Source organism: Vanessa cardui, chromosome 8 (genome assembly GCF_905220365.1).
Source record: "Vanessa cardui chromosome 8, ilVanCard2.1, whole genome shotgun sequence".
In the NCBI taxonomy this organism is placed as follows: domain Eukaryota; kingdom Metazoa; phylum Arthropoda; class Insecta; order Lepidoptera; family Nymphalidae; genus Vanessa; species Vanessa cardui.
Window position 1 is genome coordinate 7,922,289 of NC_061130.1, and position 21,730 is coordinate 7,944,018.

General features: G+C 30.3%; 2 protein-coding genes across 4 annotated transcripts; one reads left to right on the plus strand and one right to left on the minus strand.

The window, feature by feature from the left end:
* Positions 1–649: 649 nt before the first annotated feature.
* Positions 650–6,636, plus strand: LOC124531667 (transmembrane protein 145-like). Of its 2 annotated transcripts, none has more exons than XM_047106148.1 (7): positions 650–1,366; positions 2,181–2,456; positions 2,582–2,741; positions 3,053–3,190; positions 3,699–3,954; positions 4,516–4,620; positions 5,715–6,636. In XM_047106148.1, the coding sequence occupies exons 1-7, from the start codon at positions 900–902 to the stop codon at positions 5,861–5,863; spliced, it is 1,551 nt and encodes a 516-aa protein (XP_046962104.1). In that variant the 5' UTR covers positions 650–899; the 3' UTR covers positions 5,864–6,636. The 2 variants fall into 2 exon arrangements, with proteins under 2 accessions (XP_046962104.1, XP_046962105.1); XM_047106149.1 differs by having other exon boundaries at positions 5,718–6,636.
* A 4,094-nt stretch (positions 6,637–10,730) lies between these two features.
* LOC124531700 (protein retinal degeneration B) lies at positions 10,731–19,293 on the minus strand. Of its 2 annotated transcripts, none has more exons than XM_047106198.1 (2): positions 19,050–19,293; positions 10,731–18,702 (listed from the first exon to the last, which is right to left on the minus strand). In XM_047106198.1, exon 2 carries the CDS (start codon positions 18,665–18,667, stop codon positions 15,146–15,148), a length of 3,522 nt encoding a protein of 1,173 aa, XP_046962154.1. In that variant the 5' UTR covers positions 18,668–18,702; positions 19,050–19,293; the 3' UTR covers positions 10,731–15,145. The 2 variants fall into 2 exon arrangements, with proteins under 2 accessions (XP_046962154.1, XP_046962153.1); XM_047106197.1 differs by lacking the exon at positions 19,050–19,293 and adding an exon at positions 18,789–18,928.
* Positions 19,294–21,730: the final 2,437 nt, after the last annotated feature.

Consider the following 21,730-nt stretch of genomic DNA (forward strand, 5'->3'; position numbering starts at 1 on the left):
CTTAGTGAATTCGAATTGATCACAAATCAGCAATGGTTTTTTCAGCACAACCATTTAGTTGGCCGAGAACTGAAACTAAGAGGCTCAAGGCAATAACAAAAACGGATTGAACGAGGTTATAAAACTAATGGTGCAGATAAATCCTTAAGCATAATACGTAACAGTTATTTACCATAAAAGGGTCAAATTTAAGATTAGACTAAACGATTATTATTTTTTAAATAATCACCAGCAATTCAATTTCAAAACACTTTGACAATTATGGTTATGTTACAGTAACATTAAAACTTGGAATTTATAATACGTAAGTTTAAGATTTAATAATTACTCGAATTTCCTGACATTATATGTTTTATAATACATAATAAAATAATTAAGTCTTTAATGAATATCATTATACATAACTTGATAAGTTTTAACAAAAATCGAACATCTTGGAAAGATTTTTATTCTTTTACATAAAAACTAATCATACTTAATAATTTTAAACTATGTTGTTTTCAAGCAAATAAAGATCACAAATACATACAGATTGGAGAAATTTGTAATGGTGTATAAAAAAGCTTATTTAAAATGAAGTTATTATAAATACTATCATACAACACTCGATATTGTAATGTTTCGCTATTCAGTATTATCGGCCATCACTACATCTACATCTTGTCATCTTAAGTTTGTCAATTTTTTGGTGATAGTGAGAGAAATGAACGATTGAGTAGAAATGTGAAAACAGAAATGTTTTATGTTTACCAAGTTGTTGCAAAATTGAATAACATATATCTCTGAAATAGTTAACATTAAAATGTCTAACACTATGAAAGTAAATGTATTTGTAATGAGAGGAAAACAGTTAGTTTAAAAGAAATGTTGATATTGTTCTGTTGTACTTTAATGTCAAAATGTATAGAACGTTAATAGTTTTATTACATTCCTGCCTATTCTACGGTGTATCTACAACACACATAAAAGGAGAGTTTACGACACAGGAATATTTCAAGTTTTTAGTAAAATTTGGATTCCAGAAGACAGATATTCATTTCCAGAAGGAAACATATGGTTATATTTTTGGCAACTTAACGTCAAAGGACAATTTTAAATATCCTATCACATTTGCGGTTTTAGATAGGCCACATTTCTTACATTATTACAAAAGTCGAGATATTGTTGATAAAGAAATAGCTTGTCAGGTTATGTTTCAACAACTAAATGGTACAGCATATCATCCAAAATGCAACAAACTAGGACAGGACATGTTCAGAAGAATACCTTGCCCCAAAGATAAACTGTGTGTGGATGAAGATACCCCATGGAATGTTGTAAAAAACAATCAATTTTCCTATGTTATAAAGAATAATGGACAGCCAAGGTAAGAAATTTGTTTTATTTCACTTGATAAATATGAAACTGTTGCGTTTGAATAATAAATATTTTATTAAGTTTATTAAAAATAAAATGCTTATCTTTTAAAGATTTATTAGCAACATCAGTTACCATTACTAAAATGTATCATAATAGTGTGTTGTAGATAAAAGTTATACTATAAAGTTTTAAGTTTTAAGTTACCTATTTGTTTTTAAAATATTAGAAATTTGCAATATAATGATTTCAAATTTTATTTTTTCATTCATTAATAAGACTTTTATTTGATATTATTTCATGCAAATAAACTAATTCATATATTCAATATCCATAGTAGTATTATTGCTAACTTAAATAATAATTATTCATGCTATTGGTTGACTTGTTATCTTGTGTACTGATAAACACAATATAATCATTGTATTATATACTGCATTATTAGACTGTAGTTTTTCCTTATTTAACTTATCCGCTTCGTGATTTGATTTGTATGAAACACAATCAGCATATATAACCTTCCTTCAGTATAATAGAACATCTAAGTAACAGATTTTAAAGCTCCAATTACTGGACAATAGCCTGCCTCTTCTGAAGAAGATTTGGAACTTATTCCTTCTTGCTGTTCTTACCAATATATACTATAATATGTAATATCTTCAAATATGTAGTAATAAATTATTACATTGCGTTATGTGTAAAAACATACAAATTGCCTGGATTATAATTATCAATAGAAATCAAATTAAAAAAATAATTAAATTAATAGTAAATAATTTGTCTTCACTTCCTATGTCTTATTTGTATGTATCTTAATTTCACAGGTTTTGGTATGTGTCAATGGTGGCATGTTATTTAGATGAGGTGACCTGCACTTGGCATCACTATAAAGGTGTACCATCCCCTGACAACACAACCTTAACAAATATGCCACAGACTATACAATATGATTTTTGGCTTGTTAATGGTAGCCCTAACCTTTCTGTATATAATTCAATGATGTATCAATTCTCATTTGATAGACAAAATACATTGGAACTGTATTTGTTGTTCTGGCTGTGTTACATTATTCTTTTGCCAGTTCAAATCTATGCAGTAAGGTAAATAATTACTTTATAAATTTAAATTTAAAATCAAAACACTTTATTAATTTTCCAAATATTCTCATTTTTCTTGAATTTTCTCGGGAAAAGTATTGATTAAATTCTCTTTTTATATATTTTAGGACACAGAGACATCCGGTGACTAAATTGTTTACATCTAGCTTAGTTCTAGAATTTGTTGCACTCTGCTTCAATGTGGTACATACAGTGAAGTTTGCAGCAGATGGAGTTGGATTTGGTGGCTTGTCTGTAGCTGGTGACATACTTGATATTATGAGCAGAGTAAGTTACTCATGATAAAAACTGTACATGATTGTATAGATTTAAAAAATGTGTGCATTTAGTATTCATAGATTTCCATATAGGATTTAGTTCTATATTGTACATATTTACATTAATTTAGTTTATTATTATTACATCCTAAACCTGAAGATTTAAAATATTATTTATGTTATAAATAATTCAACTTTTGTGTGTCAGAATTGTAAATCATAATTCAACAAAATGTTTTTATATTTTTATACATTTTTGACATCAAATAGTGTGATGAATTATGGTATTTTAATTAATATAAATTTTTTTTTCTGTTTCAGACACTATTTATGTTGCTTCTTCTCCTATTAGCAAAAGGATGGGCAGTGACTCGGTTAGAACTAACATACAAACCATTAGTATTTGGTGTGTGGATGGTGTACGGAATTGTTCACATTTTACTATATGTTTGGAATACGGTAATAATTCATTATACCTTTAAAAGTTAACTATGCACAACTGATGCAAAACACATTTTCAATTAGGGATTTGTTTCTAAGTGTCACAAAAATTAACTTAACTATAAAATGTTTTGACTTTCGTATCTTTATTTAATTACTTTATAGTTTTAATATATTGTAGTTATATTAGTTTATTCTTTATATTCAAATATTAAGAATATTTGAAGAGATAATTTTTAAACATTTTGGTAGTTACTACTTGTTTGTCTTTTACTTTTATCTTTGACTGTGATAAGTCAGAAGAAGCCTTAAATTACTGCCCATTTGCCTAAAAACAGATTATGCTTACTTACTTTCTGTTATCTATTTGGCACTAATCTGCAGTGTAATGGCATGGTGGAATAAAATCCAAGCCTTATTCTAAGCATAGTCATGGAACATGTATGGGATCTTATTTTTGTAAAAAATAAAAAGTACTTCAATTAAAATATTATATCAGCAGTATTAATATGTTTTGATTGTATAGACTGAAGTGGATATAATAGAAGAGATCGATGAATACCAAACGTGGCCGGGATGGTTGGTGCTGACTCTACGCGTCGCCATCATGACATGGTTCGTGCTCGAACTCCGGAACACAATGATGTACGAACATAACATGCCAAAGTTAAACTTCCTTCTGCATTTCGGAGCTTCGAGCCTGGTTTGGTTCGTGTACTTGCCAATCATAGCTCTCATAGCTCTGCAGATTAGTCCACTGTGGAGATTTAAATTTATTTTAGGTGAGTCATGTCATGCAAGTTTTGTTAATAGTTTAATACATTATTTTTCTTTACATTAATTCTCCGTAACACAATAAATGGGATCTAATAATAGAAATGAGCTCTAGGAAGGATTATCTATACAAATATTATAATTCTGCAAGTAATTTTGTCTGTCTGTTGCTGCTGGGAAAACTACTGATATTGAGCCAGCATAAACTGCAAGACAAAAACTTTTCGCCTTAAAAGCAACTCCTTTAAAAAGAGCGAAGCATTGGGCGACAACTAGCATTCTCATAATATGTAACTAACATAGAACTTATTTCAATTAAATCTCCTAATCGGTCTTACGACTAGCCCTTACACTATATTCTAGATAATACAGAATCTTTATCCTGTTATTGTAAATATAATAATGATATTTGGTAGTTGTTAAAGAGATTTACTGGTATAAAAAGATAAAAATTAAAAATATATGCTCGAAATATTCAAATTCATACAGATACCTTCGTATGTATATATTCTTTCCTATTTAGACCACATTCAAAACAGTAGCTATAATAAATTTTTATTGATTTTCAGGTATAACATATTCAGCTGATTGCTTAGCGTTTTGCGTGATGGCTCACCTTTTGTGGCCGACACGATCCGAACAGTACTTACTTTTAGCTCCGTCTAATTATACAGGTGATCATTTTTATATTATTATTCATAAAGACAGTATACAAATTGAATTCTTAATATGTAATATGTTTAAGTTGTGTACAATTGACTCAATTATCTCTCCGATTTTTTTGAGGCCTTACATTTTAAAAGTATATTGAATGATATGTATTAAAGTACATAGTTAAATTAACTTAAATTAAATTTTTTGAAAAAAAAATATCTGGGTGTAGCGCCATACCCACACTGGGGTGGAACCGTGTATTCAGGGTCAAGATTAGTGCCTAAGTCGTACCAAAATAAATCCGTAATATACTTTCAACGAGAAAATTCTGTCCAAGTAGAGAAAATAAATAAATATGAGACAACATCACATAAGTTACTTTGATCCCGATGTAAGTAGCTAAATCACTTGTGTTATGGAAATCAGAAGTAACGACGGTACCACAAACACCCAGACCCAAGACAACATCGAAAACTAATGATAATCTACATTGACTCGGCCGGGAATCGAACTCAGGACCTCGAAGTGGCGTACCCATGAAAACCGGTGTACACACCACTCGACCACGGAGGTCGTCGCAGTCATAATAGTCACAACTCGCAAAAATGCAGTTTTTATACATAAACGTAATAATAGGCTATTTGACAATGCGAAAAATGAACTGTGAATTATTGTAATCAATGTATATTATGAGTATAAAAATGGTTATTTACTAACGAAACTTGAAAATAATACTAATTTATTCAAAAATCAATAAATAAAAATGCAAATTTTCAAACGTTTGTCACGTGACACAAAACGCTCCTGATTGGCCGGGCTTATGATGAAGTCACTTTCTTGTAAACCTTGCTTTTCTACTATATGTACCACAGATTAAAATACAGCAAAGTGACGTCACCGACCCCATTGCAGCGCCATATTGTCCAAGTAGCGTTTTCGCGCGTTATTTAAATATGGAATTTTTAATATGTTATTTTTCGGCAAATATGTACTAGAAATAAAAAAATCTACTTTTACTGGGTTCCTTAACATCTACTAAATAATATAAAATGGATTTTAAAAACCAGTCAAATAGCCTATTGTGCAGGTTTAAAAGGTTTTGTTTTATTAACAGCAGGAATAGAAGAATTAGACGAGTTCAATGAGTCGCCGCACGTCGTGCACAGCGACACGGTCGCACTCACGACCGTCGAGAGCATCAACGCAGACGACGAGGAAGTTATATTTACACGACCACACAAGAATGGTACCGTTTTTTCATAGCGATTCAAAAAATATATTGTGTCGTTACTCAATTGTGGATACCTGTGATCCGGATATGCAGATGAATAATTTGAATTGATGGGTCGTTGATGTCATAGAGTCTGTACTAATGGGAGTATTTGAGATAAATCGATTATGTGTTAATATCGATGTGCAATTAGTGCTGTTTTGAGATTTCAGTGAAACATCACTGTGGTAGGAACTCGCTCGGTAAGGATTTGTAACAGCGTGTTGCCGCTCGTGTGCGTGTCGGTTTTACAATCGAAACAGCTCGTGAATGGCGAACTTTTATTTGATACTAATAACATATTCGTTGGTTTCATAACAAATGATAACACATTACTGTTTTTTGTTTCATTAATTACGAAAATTGTGATGTTTTTAATACGTACTGTAAGTAAATATTTAAATTAAGTCAGGCATTAATTTAATTATATCACATAACTTATGTCACGTGCGTGTCATACGAATCGAAGGATTTGCCAAATGTTATAACATATATGTAATTTTGATGCTACATAGAAACAAATAAACATACACACAGTTCGTTGTAGCCACGTAGCAATTTTACTGCCTATTTACTTTATACCAGTATCGATCAATTTGTAAACATTAACTTATTTTATATTTTTATATAAACATTTACGGCCTCACAAATGTTGTTTAGCGGGTTTATTTAAACACCGATTTCTCTTTCTGTCATTATTGATTTGATATTCGAAAGAAAAAACAGCGATGTTTAGCGAATTACTCCCTTCATATTTATAGGAAAAGCTGTATAAGCTAAGCTTAATTAAATTAAAGTCTGAGGCGGTTGGAGTTTAAATTTAATATACTTGCATATGAAGTGGTTATTAAAAAAACTTGGTCGTCGATACGCAAGAATGTATGAAAGAACCGCACGCGGGCGGAATTGCTGGAAAGAAGTAGCAGTTGCCTAAATACTTAGGCTACAAGTGATGCGAATAAATTATTAATATATTATCTTTTATTCAAAAAAAAATAATCTTAACTTGACGTTTCATTTTCAAATTTTTCCAACTATCCCAAATATTAGTATACGATGTAACTTATTTTGAATATAAGAAATAAATATATTAATTTCCCAATTTTAAAATTTACGAGTAGCGATGTACGTTTTATGATTTTTGAATTTAATATTTGTCAGTCGAGAAATTTTTAATTTTATTACCAAAATTTACGCTACAATTTTCAACAAGTTTTGTCGATATTTCTATAAAATAACCTTATTGATGAACTTACTTTTACCTTAAAAATAATACAATAGATGTTATTTGTACGAATAATATAGTATTATAATGTGTATGTAGGTAATTATTTGAAATCGATTTAATCGGAATAATAATTTGATCAAGGTAATAAAAACTATTCCAGTCAAAGGTTTTACATGCATAAAAAAGGGGTACAATTTTCTTGGTTGAATATGAATTTATTAAGATAGTGCCAATGTCATAATCATCTATCCACTAATTAATTTCAATACGATAAAATGTTTTGCAGTTTTGAATTATGACTTGAAAACTTTATTTCACAAGCTTGTTCTAACTTTTGGGTCCAAAATTTTGGATAAAAGTAAGTTGGACAAGCATCAACACTTATTAGTAGTAATCATTGAACTTTCAATTTATCGTGAGTCTACTTACAACGTGCAGTGTTTCTGTCAAAGAATAACTCCGTTTTTTACAAATATTAACAATTCATGACGTAGATTTTAAAAACACTTTTGAAGAAATCTACATCAAAGAATATAGGTAAAAAATTGTACCTACTTTGATAAAATTATTGCGTAAAACGATATAATTTCTATTAATTAAATAGTACTTTCACATTTGTAAACCAGTCCTAAACGATTACAATTTATAATGAATTTATTACCTTTTAAATTTATATTAATAGGAAATGTGTCTGTGTATGATGTTTGTTGTAAATTAATGTAAATGTTTGTTGTAAATGTGCTAAAAACTTAAAAATGCTTAAATAGGCTGTTGTTCTTTAATTTTATTACAATTACGTATATAATTATTTCAAAATTACTTATTTTTGTAATCAAAAGTTTACTTTTTAATATTTTAGTCGGTAAACATATAAGATTACGAGATAGTAAATATCGTAATTTTTAGCAATGTATTCTACATTGTAATTAATATGTTAATTAAATATTTTATAGTAATTTTCATTTCAAAAATTCGTTAATCAATAGATAAATAATTGAACAAAAATTTCAAAACAAACTTCAATTAATTCGCATTGTTTGCATATTATCAGCGTTTTAGAGTTTTTTAAATCGCGGTCGAGTTATAAAATCGCCTTGTGGCACGGTAAATATCGATGACATTTCATCTATAAATTCAAACGTGAGGTTAAAAACACTTCTTGATGGCAAAATATTTGCAAAAGAAAGAGAGCTAGTTGTAGACTTTATTATGTGCTTTAGAAATGAAACGTCATTGTGAATCCTTGGTTATAATGCAGCGTACAGATATGAGACACGTAACATAGAATGGATTATATACGTTGCATGGTACATTGGATTAGTTACGATTGTCGCATGCACAAACCACATGTATTAAGAAGTGCTTTAAATTTGCTCAGCATGTACAGTTGTGAACCTTGTTGAGTGCTCGCACACAACAGTCAATAAGACCGAACGAATTGAATGCAACGTGTGGTACGTTTCACAGATGTGTACGCAGCTTAATTAAAAAAATAATGTATGTAGTATATTTTAACAATTGTGTTTTAGTAATTTGGTGATGCATGGTAAAATTGGTAAACTGTTAAGTCTAATTATTATATTCAATATGTGTATTGATTAAATTGTTAGCTAGAGTTTATGTTTCGTGACCGCAGGGCTAGTTAACTTACATCTTTGAAATCAAGTTAATAGCAATTATTGAAATACGTTAGTAGAACCATAGCTTGTTAGGTATGGAGTAACCTTTAGAAAAAGGTTCTCAAACATTGAGATTGAGATGCCAAGAAATAGCCAATAACTCATATTATTGACTTAAGTATTGCTCAGGTCTAATAAATCGATTTTGAAGATGTTACGTAGCCTAAGGTTTGAAAATGGTTATCTATACTACAGTCAATAAGAGCAATTGTTTAAAGTTATAGGAGACTTAAATGATAAGAAATTTACTTACAATTGCTACAAATTATATTATTTCTCGCCAAAGTTTAAATTATTACGAAACTTTTTATGTATATATATAATTTTATGGTAAGTTAGTCGTGGTTCTTTTCACTGTATTATAGATACACCACTCGAATGCTCTATAATTGTTCCTCGACGCTTATGATTCGAATAACATGATGTGATGTTCGATTAATTGTAAATATTACGTAAAGAATAAGTACAACCAGATCTCTGACATAAAAAACAAAAAAATATTGATAAAATTTGATAAATGTACTTATGAGTGTGTGAAATAGTTTTTTACGCATAGGTACTGTTTTATCTTTAAAATATAGCGATTGGGGAATGTTATAATTCCAACGTTTCCAACATTTTGCTATTACCCCAATAGCGTTCAGACAACGGCAGTGATTAGGAAATTAGTTCGTAAAATTAACTTATCACGAATTTTATTGAGATGCGACGGTTAGGGATAATAGATATTTTTGTTCTAGCGTCGAACAGCTTATTACAAATGTATTTAAGTGATTTTAACATTATACAAAAAGCACAGTTCCGTTTTGTGATAAGTACAATGATTATATATGTATATAAATACATTTATATAGTTTTATTCGTAGTTTAAGTGAAAATATATTTTTAATTCTACAAATTGCCAATCCTGTGCATGCAAACTATCTGTTATATAAGTAGTATTGTCTAGTAAATGATTTATTATGATGTCGAATTGTCATGTGCTGTTTACATCACCGAACAATTAAAACATGTGCATTAAATATTATTAATCTATTTGTATTTTTAATTCTTTCCTTACAATTTTTGAATGAATGTAGCGTGTAACGAAGAGGCCGACATATGGGCTGCATAGAAAGGCCCTATAAAATATTGTAATGAAAAATTATCTTTCCTTAATATGTTTTATGAGGATAAATTCGGTGGGTACCTAAATAGTTGCCTTTTGACCCACCCTACATGGCCCGACAAGAGAATTTCATATTAGTTGTCATTTTGAAAGCCATTATTACAGGGCGCTCTTCACGGATCAGTAGGAGGCAACTGTAGTGGGTAGTCAAGTCAATTCGACTTTCGTTTCAGACTGACGCTACTCATATTATGCTTTGCAATTGCCCACTTTGTTCTTTTTCGATGTAGAAAAATATTACATGGTAGACAAATATATATATAGACTTTATTATTATTTCCCTCATTCTTTTGTAATTTTAGACAATAAGTAATCTGGATAAGGTGCGTATGCATAATCGTAGTAATGTAGGTAATGGTGATTGAGTCAATAGGGTGACATAACAACTGAATTCACAGTGTGAGGTATATTCTTCGCCTGGGATAAAAATGTCAATGAAATACATTATTCTTATTTTTAATTCACTTTGGCAGCGAAACAATCTGATATCAGGAATTTTAATTGCATAACTGGTTTGCACATAATTATATTCAGTCAACGTGTAATGCATATGTCAACTTATTTATAATACGTTATTGGTTGCCTTTTAAAAACATTAGATACTACGAAACGAACAAAAATTAAATAAGTCTTTAGATTCAAAAATATCATTGACATAAAATTGCTAAGTAAATAAGTATTTATTTATGTACAAACTTAGTCCTAAAATTTCTCCATCGCGTAGTAAGATATTTTGAACGAGTCCTGCATTGGGTGGTGGTAGTGCATTTTAATCAAACAAACTCTTAGAGCCAACAACAATAATTTATTTATCCACACATAGTCACAATTAATACATCTAATACAAAAGGAATTGAAGCTAGCGCGGCACTTAGGAAGATTAAATTTACATAACATAGATAAACATGTAACCGAATACACTTGCAATTTATGTTCATAATTGCTTCAAAATTGTATTTGTAGATCTATCAATTATAAATACATAATTACCATAAAACAGTATGTTGCCAAACCCTTTTTCTATAGATTAAATAATATTGCGAAAAAAATAGTTTTTTTTTTATTATAAAGTAAATAATTTGTTTTACGATAATTTGTCATTTGAATAAAATAAATAATAAATGTAAATATACGAAGGTTATTTTAAATAGTGTTACCAACGCTAATATAATCGTACCTATACATTTACTAGAACATCAAAAATATCTAATTCAAATGAACAATGCCCGTTATCTTAATATTACTACATATTTTTTAAACCCTTATCTATACATTTATAAATCAGTTGACAAAATAGGATTTTACTGTTTGAATATAAAATACTTAAACAACAATAAGATATAGAATGAATGATTATTTTTATTATTTATAAATATATTTTTAGAATATCCAGAATTTATGACAGTCAATAATCCACTCTTATCTATCATAATATCAATGTTCGATAGAAACACGTTTTTGACTTTTTCACATAGTGCTTTAGTTTAAAAGTGTAATAAGATATAAATTACAAATCTTTATCGATCCAATTTCCACACAGACATTTCTATACAAATAACGAGCCGGCCTCGCACGGGAAGCCGTATAAAAAGAGGTGAGATCTTAATACACATGTAAGAGCTCTTATTAATACCTAGACTGTAAGTTATCAACTTCAAAATTTATAGTATATATCCATTTATACCTAATAGACAAAAAAAAACTGAAATATGTATATACGTCAAATAGCATGATGTGTATAATAATTAATCTTAAGAAAGTAGGAATGAGATAGATACACACCACGTTAAATCTACGTACTACGCATTTATTAAATGTATGAAGACATAGAGTATAAACAAATAAGTATTTTATATAAAAAATACAAGTTAAGGAAATGCATAATGATGTGCAATTTTGTGAACGTATTTAAGTGTTGTAATTTGTTGTACGTCATATTTTATACTTCGCTTCGACAGTTTCCAAGAGTTTTATCAGTTCGCTTATTTACCTACTTCAACATTTCAAACTTCACTACTATTTACATACAGAGACGGAGTTGTTCTCGAATGGATCAGATCTTTTCCTTGTTTTAACACATCAACTATAGTAACAGATATAATAAAATTAGAAATATAACTGAGTTTCAATCATAAAAACTTCTTAAATATGCTGTGAGATTTATGTCTCTCCTCTTTGTGAAATGTTTCTAAGTATATTTGTTACAATAATGTTTTAGTAATTTAGGTTTACTTGTACCTTAAAGTAACAAAATCCTACAGTAAATTTATATAATTTTCAAACTTTATATTGTAATAACGTGACTAGAGATAACATTCTTACTAACATTATATATAAGCAGGATTTTAAAGAAAATTTAAAATACATAATTATGAGGACTTTTCGCACTTTAGAGAAACAATAAGTAACCGTCCATCCGTCTGAAGAATTCAGACCTTAAAATGGTAGGATATTACGTAAATAAATATAAAATATCCTCTAGACAGTTAATTTTAGAATTCGAGTAGTTTTAGTTTACGAAAGTCAGAAGACAAGAGAGATGTTCGCGTTCATGTAAACAATTTATATAATAAACTATTTCAGTACATCCATGTTTAATATTAACAAAAGTGTAGGTGCATAATAAAGTTATCGTAAGTCTAGTGAGAATACCCGTAAGATAACAAGACAATACGTTGAAAATAATAAACTATATGGCGTAGTAGCTTTTTAAGCAATAAATAATAATAATAATTACATTTAATTTGTTCTTTTTGTATTAAACATAAGAGTAAAATAAATTTTGATAGTAATATGTGAAAAGATGGAAGTATATAATAAACTAAACATACTCATAATAACTTGCAATTTGAAGGTTAAGTGGGCAATAATAGTTATGTATATTTTTGACTTTACATTATTTTTATTAATTTTGATATAAATAATAAATTTTCTGGATTAGGTGTAATGTAACAAATTAAAGGGATTAAATTTAGATGACGTCAAATTATAGTATACGTACTTACTAATAAATAAGAATATTGAATAGTAATCTGCCTTCTTTTATAGAGTTAGAATTAAATATACTTTGCATTTTCTCAAAAGTCAAACAATTTCAAATGTCACGTCAATGTTTGCTTATAATTTATAATATCAATTTATTTAATCATTGCTTATAAATCACGTTATTTAACGCACACACCATTTATAAAGGCAATCCTTAATATTACACATCAATTTAAGTGTACTTTAATTAAATTAAAATTTACAAACTAAATAAAAGTTATAATCTGACTGCAGCCGAGTTTAAAATTTGTACTTTTTTTTATAAATGGGTAGAAAATAATTAATAAACTACACGTCATTTGATAATATATAACTAAAAATAATAATATTTTTGAATTGTGTAATTTTTATCACAAACAATGTTCAAATGGAATATTAGAAGTATAATATTATAATATGGAATTTAGCGTTATAGGTATTGGGTGAAAAACGATGATAACTTAATTACACCATCGTTTTTGAAGATATTAAAGTAAATGAAGACACCACAGCCATATCATCTGTGTGAACTCGTATGTACACATAGGTTGGACGAAGTTACTACTTATATAGTGTAAATAATTCTTTAAAAAAAAATACAGAAATAAAAATTAAAATAAGTCTATAAAAATAATAATTATACCTTTGCGCATTCGTCTTGAATCTAATATTTACATTATGTTTCCATATTAAAATATTGCATTGACATTTATTGCAGTCAGAAAATAAGCTTTATAAATTGTTATAATAATAACTCTACAAAGTTTATAACTGGAATAAATATTTCTGTATAATGAATTAATGAGTATGAATAAATAACAAGAAATGTACTTAATATCAATAATTTCACGGTTTCTATCTTAATTTTATATATTAATATGTGAACATTGAAGATTGAAGTTCACTTATTTTTATTACAAAAAGAGGGGAATGAAAATCATTCGGAAGGTACTGCGACGTAGATGTGCACAATAAAAAGATAAGGTAATTACGGTGTTACGTGGAAGTTTTTAAACATTTACATAAATATTCAGTTTATCTTAATTTCTTAAACCATGTCTACATTGCAGGAATATTTTCACATTAAATATTTATAATATATATTGTATATAATAATGATATATTATTTAGAATAATTGGTAGTATATACACAATAAAAATAAATATTTTGTAAAATAGGCTACTTGACATTCATACAATATTGATATTACTATCTAAAAATGCATTCAATTAATACAGTGTGAAGTGATGGATTCGTGCATTTTAACGAATACATTGATTGTTACTAAAAGAAGCAAATTTCTCAATAAGTTATATTTTGTGACGTCTGGAATTTAATCGGTTTTATTAGTTTTTGTATAAATTAATATAAAACTATATATTTCTAAATTTCTACTCAACTTTACTAAAACATAATAGATACCTTTAGATCAGTTTAAATAAAGTGTCAAATAGCCTGTCATCAAGGAGGTAAAAACTCATACTACACATAGCAAATCTGTAAAGTTCTTAAATAGAACACAAACACATATCCAAAAATAGTAATACAGATCTTTATGTTACATATACAGGTACAGTTTAGGGGAGAATACGATATTCATTTGAATATCAAGCTGACTTAATGCTACGTATTTTTATTTTATAATAAATAGCAAAGCGCGATTATATAACATTTAGAGCAAGTTAATAGGCATATTAATATAAGCCCCGATTCACAATACTATCAAATATGTCAAATAGAGAGACTAGAGTTATACATATTTATTAAAATCATTGGATTAGGAGATTTCCAGCCTTACAAATTGATTAACAATAGAATTTACGTACAATAACAATTTAGTTAATAAGTAACCGAGTAAACTACGTGACGTTTATAGACAATACTTTATAATAAATTAGTAAGGTACACAGTGACGATAAACTAATTAATATTTCATTATTGTAATATTATGTATCTTTTAAAGCGCTACATTTTTATAATAACACTGAATACGCAAAGATTACTATGAAAAAATATACAATTTAATATAGGATAGACACGTAGAACTTAAAATGTGTAGGTAGATACATTTTTAACAAACATTTATTCTGTTACTATAAATTAACAAAAGATCTACTAATATTGAAATGTACTTACATTATATTTATCGGGGACATGGTACAGAAAGGTTCGTTATTAACGACGGCCTCGAGTCGCAGCAGACGTAGTCACCGGTGCTAACAGACGCCGAGGAACAAGGAGGCGAGCATTTCCTCTAGCCGGCCTCACCGCACCCGGTTGTTTCAAGTCGGCTAAATGAGATGCGTATCCGTCACTTAACGTAGTTGCCATGTTGCTATATTTCTTACTTATTTTTCCAATGGCATATATTTGTTTTGGTGATAGTCCACAATTATGATAAACGCTTATATCTTTTCCTGAACCATAAGCAACGTGCATAATAACACCGTGTTCTGTTATTAAATTGTTTAAATGTGCCGCTTTATGGCCCAAGGGATCGGTTGAAAAACCGTCCGAAAAAAATACTAAGCCATGAGGGAAATTGTGCTCAGCTAGCCAGGAAACAACTTTTCTTTGTTGCATATCTGGCCTTCCTGTTATATAAAGGATTAGGTATCCCAAATCTTGCCAAAACCTCACTACGTCGACTGCCCCGGCTCTAACTTTAGGGTCTCGTCCCGTAACCGAGACACTGGCAGTAAACGAACCATCGATACTAAAAACTACACATTCAGTCTGTGGCGGAACAACTGCCAGATGAAAATTACAACTCGTATGATCGCCCCGCACTACTACCCTTACAGGGTAAATTCCGCAACCAACGCTTTGTTTTTCTGATAACGTGTAAGAAATTCTTCCAGTTTTATCAGTTACCACTGTAGATAATAATGTCCATTCCCCGGCAGGTGGGTCTTTAATCATGTGTATGTCTACTTTTTCACCAGTCAAAGTGATCATATCCAGTGGCCCATACATAAATCGAGCTATAAATGTTTGAGGACAACCTTCCATTACAATGACGTCGTTGGCTCTGTGGTTAGCTGCAACATTCTTTAATTTAACTGAAGTTCTTTTTCTCATCCACTTTTCTTTATCTTGGCCGGGTTTAAACATTGCACTCTCTTTGTCATCTGATTGACCATATAATGCCAAGTCAAAGTGACCTACTTGGCGTAATATAAAGGCTATAACATCCGAACTTTCCCAATAACTGGCATGAAAGAGATGTGGTAGTGCATTTGTAGGAAAATTTGCCAATCCTTCAGGACAATACAGAGCATAGTCAAGTCGCTTCGTACCCCACCATCTTTGCTGAAGAGCATTCATAGTAATTAATGGAATATTATCTGCTAAACCACTAACAGTACTTTGAACTGATGCTTCTGACAGTCTTCGCAGAACTGGAGTCGGCGGCATTTGTAAATGATCTCCAAACAAGGTTGGATGGCTTTGTATTAATTCCATTAAATGATACGGCTGACCATTTCCTAAAGGATATTTAGCGTATCTTGCAACATTTATCGGTGGAAGATTTGTAAAACGAGCTGATAGGAGTGGTTCTAGTCTAGAAGCTACAGGATCTGTGGGATGAAATAAATTAAATAGCTGTTGGGCTGGTGGTTTTACAATATCTTTGAACTTTTCATCAGATATTTTTCTTGAGGCCAATATTAATGAAAGTGGACTTCCAAATGTAAAGAAATCACTGACTTCAAACTCTAGTTTTGTCTGATTATCACTAGCCGTAGATGACCTTCTCCTAGGAATAGGAGCTTGAAGGTGTGACTTGTTCAAATAATTTTCGGAAGGTTCGTTTGGGATTGTTATTTCAGTGTCCAAAATACTGTTTTCGCTGTCATGTCGAGACTGATATTGCAAGGTTCGACAAAGTGCATCATAAGCCAGAACAGAGCCCATGCTATCCCCAACGATACACACTTGTCCATTGAAACCTTTTCCATCTTCGGATTTTATAAATTCATTGTAAGCCATATTTGCAGATACAATTGTTTTTGTGACATATTCATAATATTCTGGAGATGATGTTGCAATGAGTGGTATGGCACCAATTGGTATGAGATCATTAGTTAGTGAAGGCGTCTCACTCGTAGAGGGCGAGCAATCAAAACTGTAAGGACTTAAAGTTGATAACACTCCAAGAGCTTCAGTACAAATTGATGGACATGATACTAATTTTATAGTGATATGACCAACTAATGTTGGATAGTGCTGACGCATAACAGATTCAAAGGCTCCTTTAAATGTAGTAACATCAGATTTTTTTGCAGTCATATCTATATTTGCATCGAGGACACTGCCAGCATGAAAAACAAGAATCAGAACTGTTGTCGGGCAAGAACTATGAACAGGTGTTTCTGGACATCCATCTATGCTGTGGTGACTTTGGAAATTCATGATTCTTCGTGAACCTCTTTCTGAGGTAACACGCTTTAAGAAAGATGGGTTAAATATACTGTCCTCTTGATTATGATCTCTGTCTTGTGTTGGGGATATATCAATATCAGCTTCATCGAGAGAACACATGGAAGACCATTTATTAAAAGACGATTCACAATCATAAAATTCATCTTCGGAACCGGTTTCTGTTTCTGATTCTCTTACTAGTGTTTCCATTCTCCAATTTGCGACTTGAGTTTGCAAGCTCTTAAGGGAACCTGAGGATGATGATCTGAGGCTTGATTTTAAAGCTGTTTTAGGTTCAGATGGAGGAGTGCTTTCAGGACTTAAGCTCTTTTGAGTTCTTTGTTCTAAAGTATTTTTCTTAGTAGCTAATGGAGTTTCTGAGTCCTCATTTTTCTCAAGGCTACTCATTGTTGCCGCTAAAGATTTTGAATTTTCTTCGGATAAGTCAGTTTCTTCACCAGCTTCACCGGCCATTTTCTTTTGTAAAGCTAATTGAGTCTGACGCTCAATTTCTCGAATATCTTCCATGGTGAGACCATACCACTCATCTTGCCAAGCCCAAGCTTGCCTGTGAGCCCTCAGCATTGTTTTTCTTAAAGCTACATCATGAATAAATTTTTCCAGTTTTGTTTGCATTCCCCAGTAACGAAACTCAACTCTACAAAGTTTATAAGCACACATAAGTGATTTGCCATTTGTTAATGGTTGTGGTTTACCTTGTACTTCCCGCCAGTACTCCTCTAGCCAAGAATCAGAAAGAGGCCCTCTGTTGCACTTCTGAGAAATGAAAAGTTTTGGATCTTCCTCCTTGACATAATCAGCACCATACAACTGATCTTTCACTACATCGATAACATCAACTATTCTATTCTTTAAATCACTTCCAGTCAACTTGAATACATTATCCTGGTGGCCATTATCAGAGAAGTAATAGGTTTCTATTTCAAGCGAAAACTTTTCAACAAAAGGACATGTGTACCTAGTTTTTGTATAAGGATATGCATTCCATGCTTCCTCGGAGACAGTCAAAGCTGATTTAGGAAGAAGACTCTTAAACCAACCTGGCAAATGGCTACCAACATGATAAATCTTTTGTGTATACTGACCTTTACCACCGGGACCATTTTCATATGGTTCATTTACAATTATCTCAACACCACTCCCTTCCCCTGAACTTTCTTCTCTGCTTTTTTTAGCTATCATATAAAGTTGAGCTATTCGATATTCCTCCACAGTTAGTGGAAGAGGAATCCTGTATTCTTTTATCAACATTTTTGATAACTTATATTTATTTGGATAAAAATAATCTGAAACAAAGATAGTTTTTAAATGAAACAATTTTAATTGCACTTTCAACTACCTATTAAACTGTTTTAAAAATGAAATAACTCACTTTTAACTTCAATTTCATAAACTATTTTATGTTTCATTTACGAACATCGTGTTAGACAATTTTATTTGTTAATCAGTTGAGTTATTGATTCTGATAAATTACTGCACTAATAAAAATTTAAAGTTACAGTTAAATTCGGCCTGAATTATGATGCTTTCCTTTAAAAATAACATCCAAATACTCATTAACTTAATTATAAAATCTACGCAACAAAATTCAATATTGTTGTATTCTTAAACAATATATATATAAAATGATTACCTGTCCGAATTTAACAATATTTCACACCGCCATGGTTTTTAAATTACTATTATTATAAACCCGACTATTAAACAGATACATTATGTGATTTTTTCAGAAAATCATAACTACTCTACCTTAGAATGAACTTTGACATTTTCATACTTCCAATGCCACAATGGTTCATGAAACATTCCATTTATGTTCGTATTTTGAACACTCCTTTTTAAAATAAAGTATTTAATAGCACACAGATTTTAATGTCATTACTAATTCTTAAATTAGTATATTCTAAAACTATTTTCATTGTTTTATCTAAAAAAACATGAAAATTTGAGTCTCTTATAATAACAAAACCTTACGTACGAACGTAAATTGGAACGCCGTCGATATCGGACATGATATCACACAGTATTCATAGTCAGGATACAAAATTTCACATTGTATGACTTTCTTTTTTGTAGCTTGTAATTTTGTAATAATTTGTCTCAATTTTCTAAGAAATTTTTGGTGAATCTTATGAATAAGCTGCTCTATCTTTTCTTAACGCATGAATTACAATTTTTTAATGTATATTTTATTGTCTGAAGTATATCTCAATCTAAGAAAATACATGTTTAAAGTATAACAAAATATACTTAATTTAGATGCTCGTTAATTTTTATTAAGCCTTTTATTAAGTGCTTTTAGCCCTGAAATGTTATTTACATTAATTTTATAAATTTGTTATTAATTCTAGAGAATTTATTTTTGTGTCCAATGTTTTAGATAAGATAAATTTATTTAAATAAAACTAATTATAACGGATGAATCGCGTATATTAATTATTTTTAAACATCCCGACGTTTCGAGCACTTTGCAGTGTTCGTGGTCACGGGTAGACTAAGATGACATTCGTCTATTTGAAGAACAAAGGAAATATTATTAACAACTACCGCCAACGATTTCTCAATTGATATCTTGAGTAACGTTCCGGTTGCACGCAGAAGGCACTAACTGTATCCTTAGGTCTTGCAGTCTGTTGGATTTGGGATTTCAAATTTTTAATAAGTGGATCCCAGGTGTTAGAAAGTCTCCAACCATCTTCTCTATTGAAGTTCGGATGTTTTTGAATTTCAATAGCCTCGCGTATCATTCTAGGAATGAATCTGTGTTCTCTAGCGAGGATCTGTGGTTTATCAAATCGGATAAAATGGTTAGGTTTATCCATAGCATGTTCACAGACTGCTAAATTTATTTTAAAATATTATTGAGAGTTTCTAATAATATTACAATTGATTATTTTAAAATATGAAACTACTATGAATATGTGTCCTTTACAGGATGAAAGCGGGAAGATCGATAACAGTCGTCGCTAAATTAACTCTTCAGCTTCACCGACTCGTAAGTCTGATCAGCGGAGAATGCATCATTAGCGCAATATATTATATTATTTTTTTACGATACAACATAACACTCGAAAATTCTTATAATACTATACTATACTTAAATACTACTTTTATAGCTTGATATAGATATGAATCATAATTTATTACATAACTGCTTACACGGATTTTTGTAATTCAGTTGATGGCAGACACGTACCTGCTAAATATAGCTTTGCATTTGTAAAGTTAAAACATTTAGCAACTGCGCTATTTTTGTGTACGATTTAAATTTTGAACATGTTTTTTGCATTTGTAATATATTATCTCTGAAAAGCATTAGTAAATGAAATAATTAGTGTTTATATTAACTTTATTATGCAGCTGTATTTAAACGATTAAAAGTACTTAGTTATAATTTTATACTTTTTGGCAGTAATAACTTATAGCGCCAACATCATATGAATTTCGCATCGCATGGCTATCGTAATCCACCAGACTATTGGCAACCATGTCACTGATTAATGGTATACTACCGTTTAACCTTAGCAAGTGTGTCGGTAGACTTTTCAATGTGCTTATAGGTTTTGACGCAGATCTTAGTTATAATAATATTTTCGGGATTTTTTTAAGTGTGAATAATAATATGATGATGTTATCCTCTAACTGATTCCAGTACAGTGGCTATCCTAGATAGAGATAAGCCAGTTGCAAGCCAAATATTATAATGGACACGTGTGTATAAATGAACTCACTTTGGCAATCCGACACCACTCAGGACCGGTCGTAACCACAAATTTTGTTTCATATTAAAATAGTTTTAAATTCACAAAAAATTATAAGAAATTATTGAGCAAGTATGATAAATGATACCTATGATTCTCTCTTCTCTCGTACTGAGCCCAAAATCTCCCAAATCCAACAACTTCCAAAATCGCTTTAGTACTAGGAAATTCGTGACACTGTAAAGACAACCAAGTTTTGTTTGGTTAAACCAGGTCTTGGACCTGAGAACCTTATGATACTCGTAGGGTTATGATGTTATGTGCCTTGTGGAATTACACCGCCTCATTCTCTCTTGAAATTGGAATGTAAGAAAACTTAAGTATTGTTGTTTAACGGTAAAATAAGTATTCATCATTATCATTACATTGTATAAAACAAATTCGCTTACCACTGTCTGTCCCTATGTATGCTTAGATCTTCCAAATTACGCAACGGATTTTGATGCGATTTTTTAATAGATATAGTGATTAAAAAAAAAAGGTTTTTGTACAAATAGTACATGGACAATACAGTAAAGAAGCAAGAAAACATCTATAGTGTATTAAGTACCCG

Excerpts from the sequence above, each read along its gene's own strand:
- LOC124531667 (XM_047106148.1), top strand. The coding sequence starts at position 900 with ATGTATAGAACGTTAATAGTTTTATTACATTCCTGCCTATTCTACGGT. Across the intron at positions 1,367-2,180 it reads AAGAATAATGGACAGCCAAG|GTTTTGGTATGTGTCAATGG; the intron begins GTAAGAAATTTG and ends TTAATTTCACAG. Across the intron at positions 2,742-3,052 it reads TACTTGATATTATGAGCAGA|ACACTATTTATGTTGCTTCT; the intron begins GTAAGTTACTCA and ends TTTCTGTTTCAG.
- LOC124531700 (XM_047106197.1), bottom strand. The coding sequence starts at position 18,825 with ATGAAACATAAAATAGTTTATGAAATTGAAGTTAAAA. Across the intron at positions 18,703-18,788 it reads TTATGAAATTGAAGTTAAAA|ATTATTTTTATCCAAATAAA; the intron begins GTGAGTTATTTC and ends TCTTTGTTTCAG.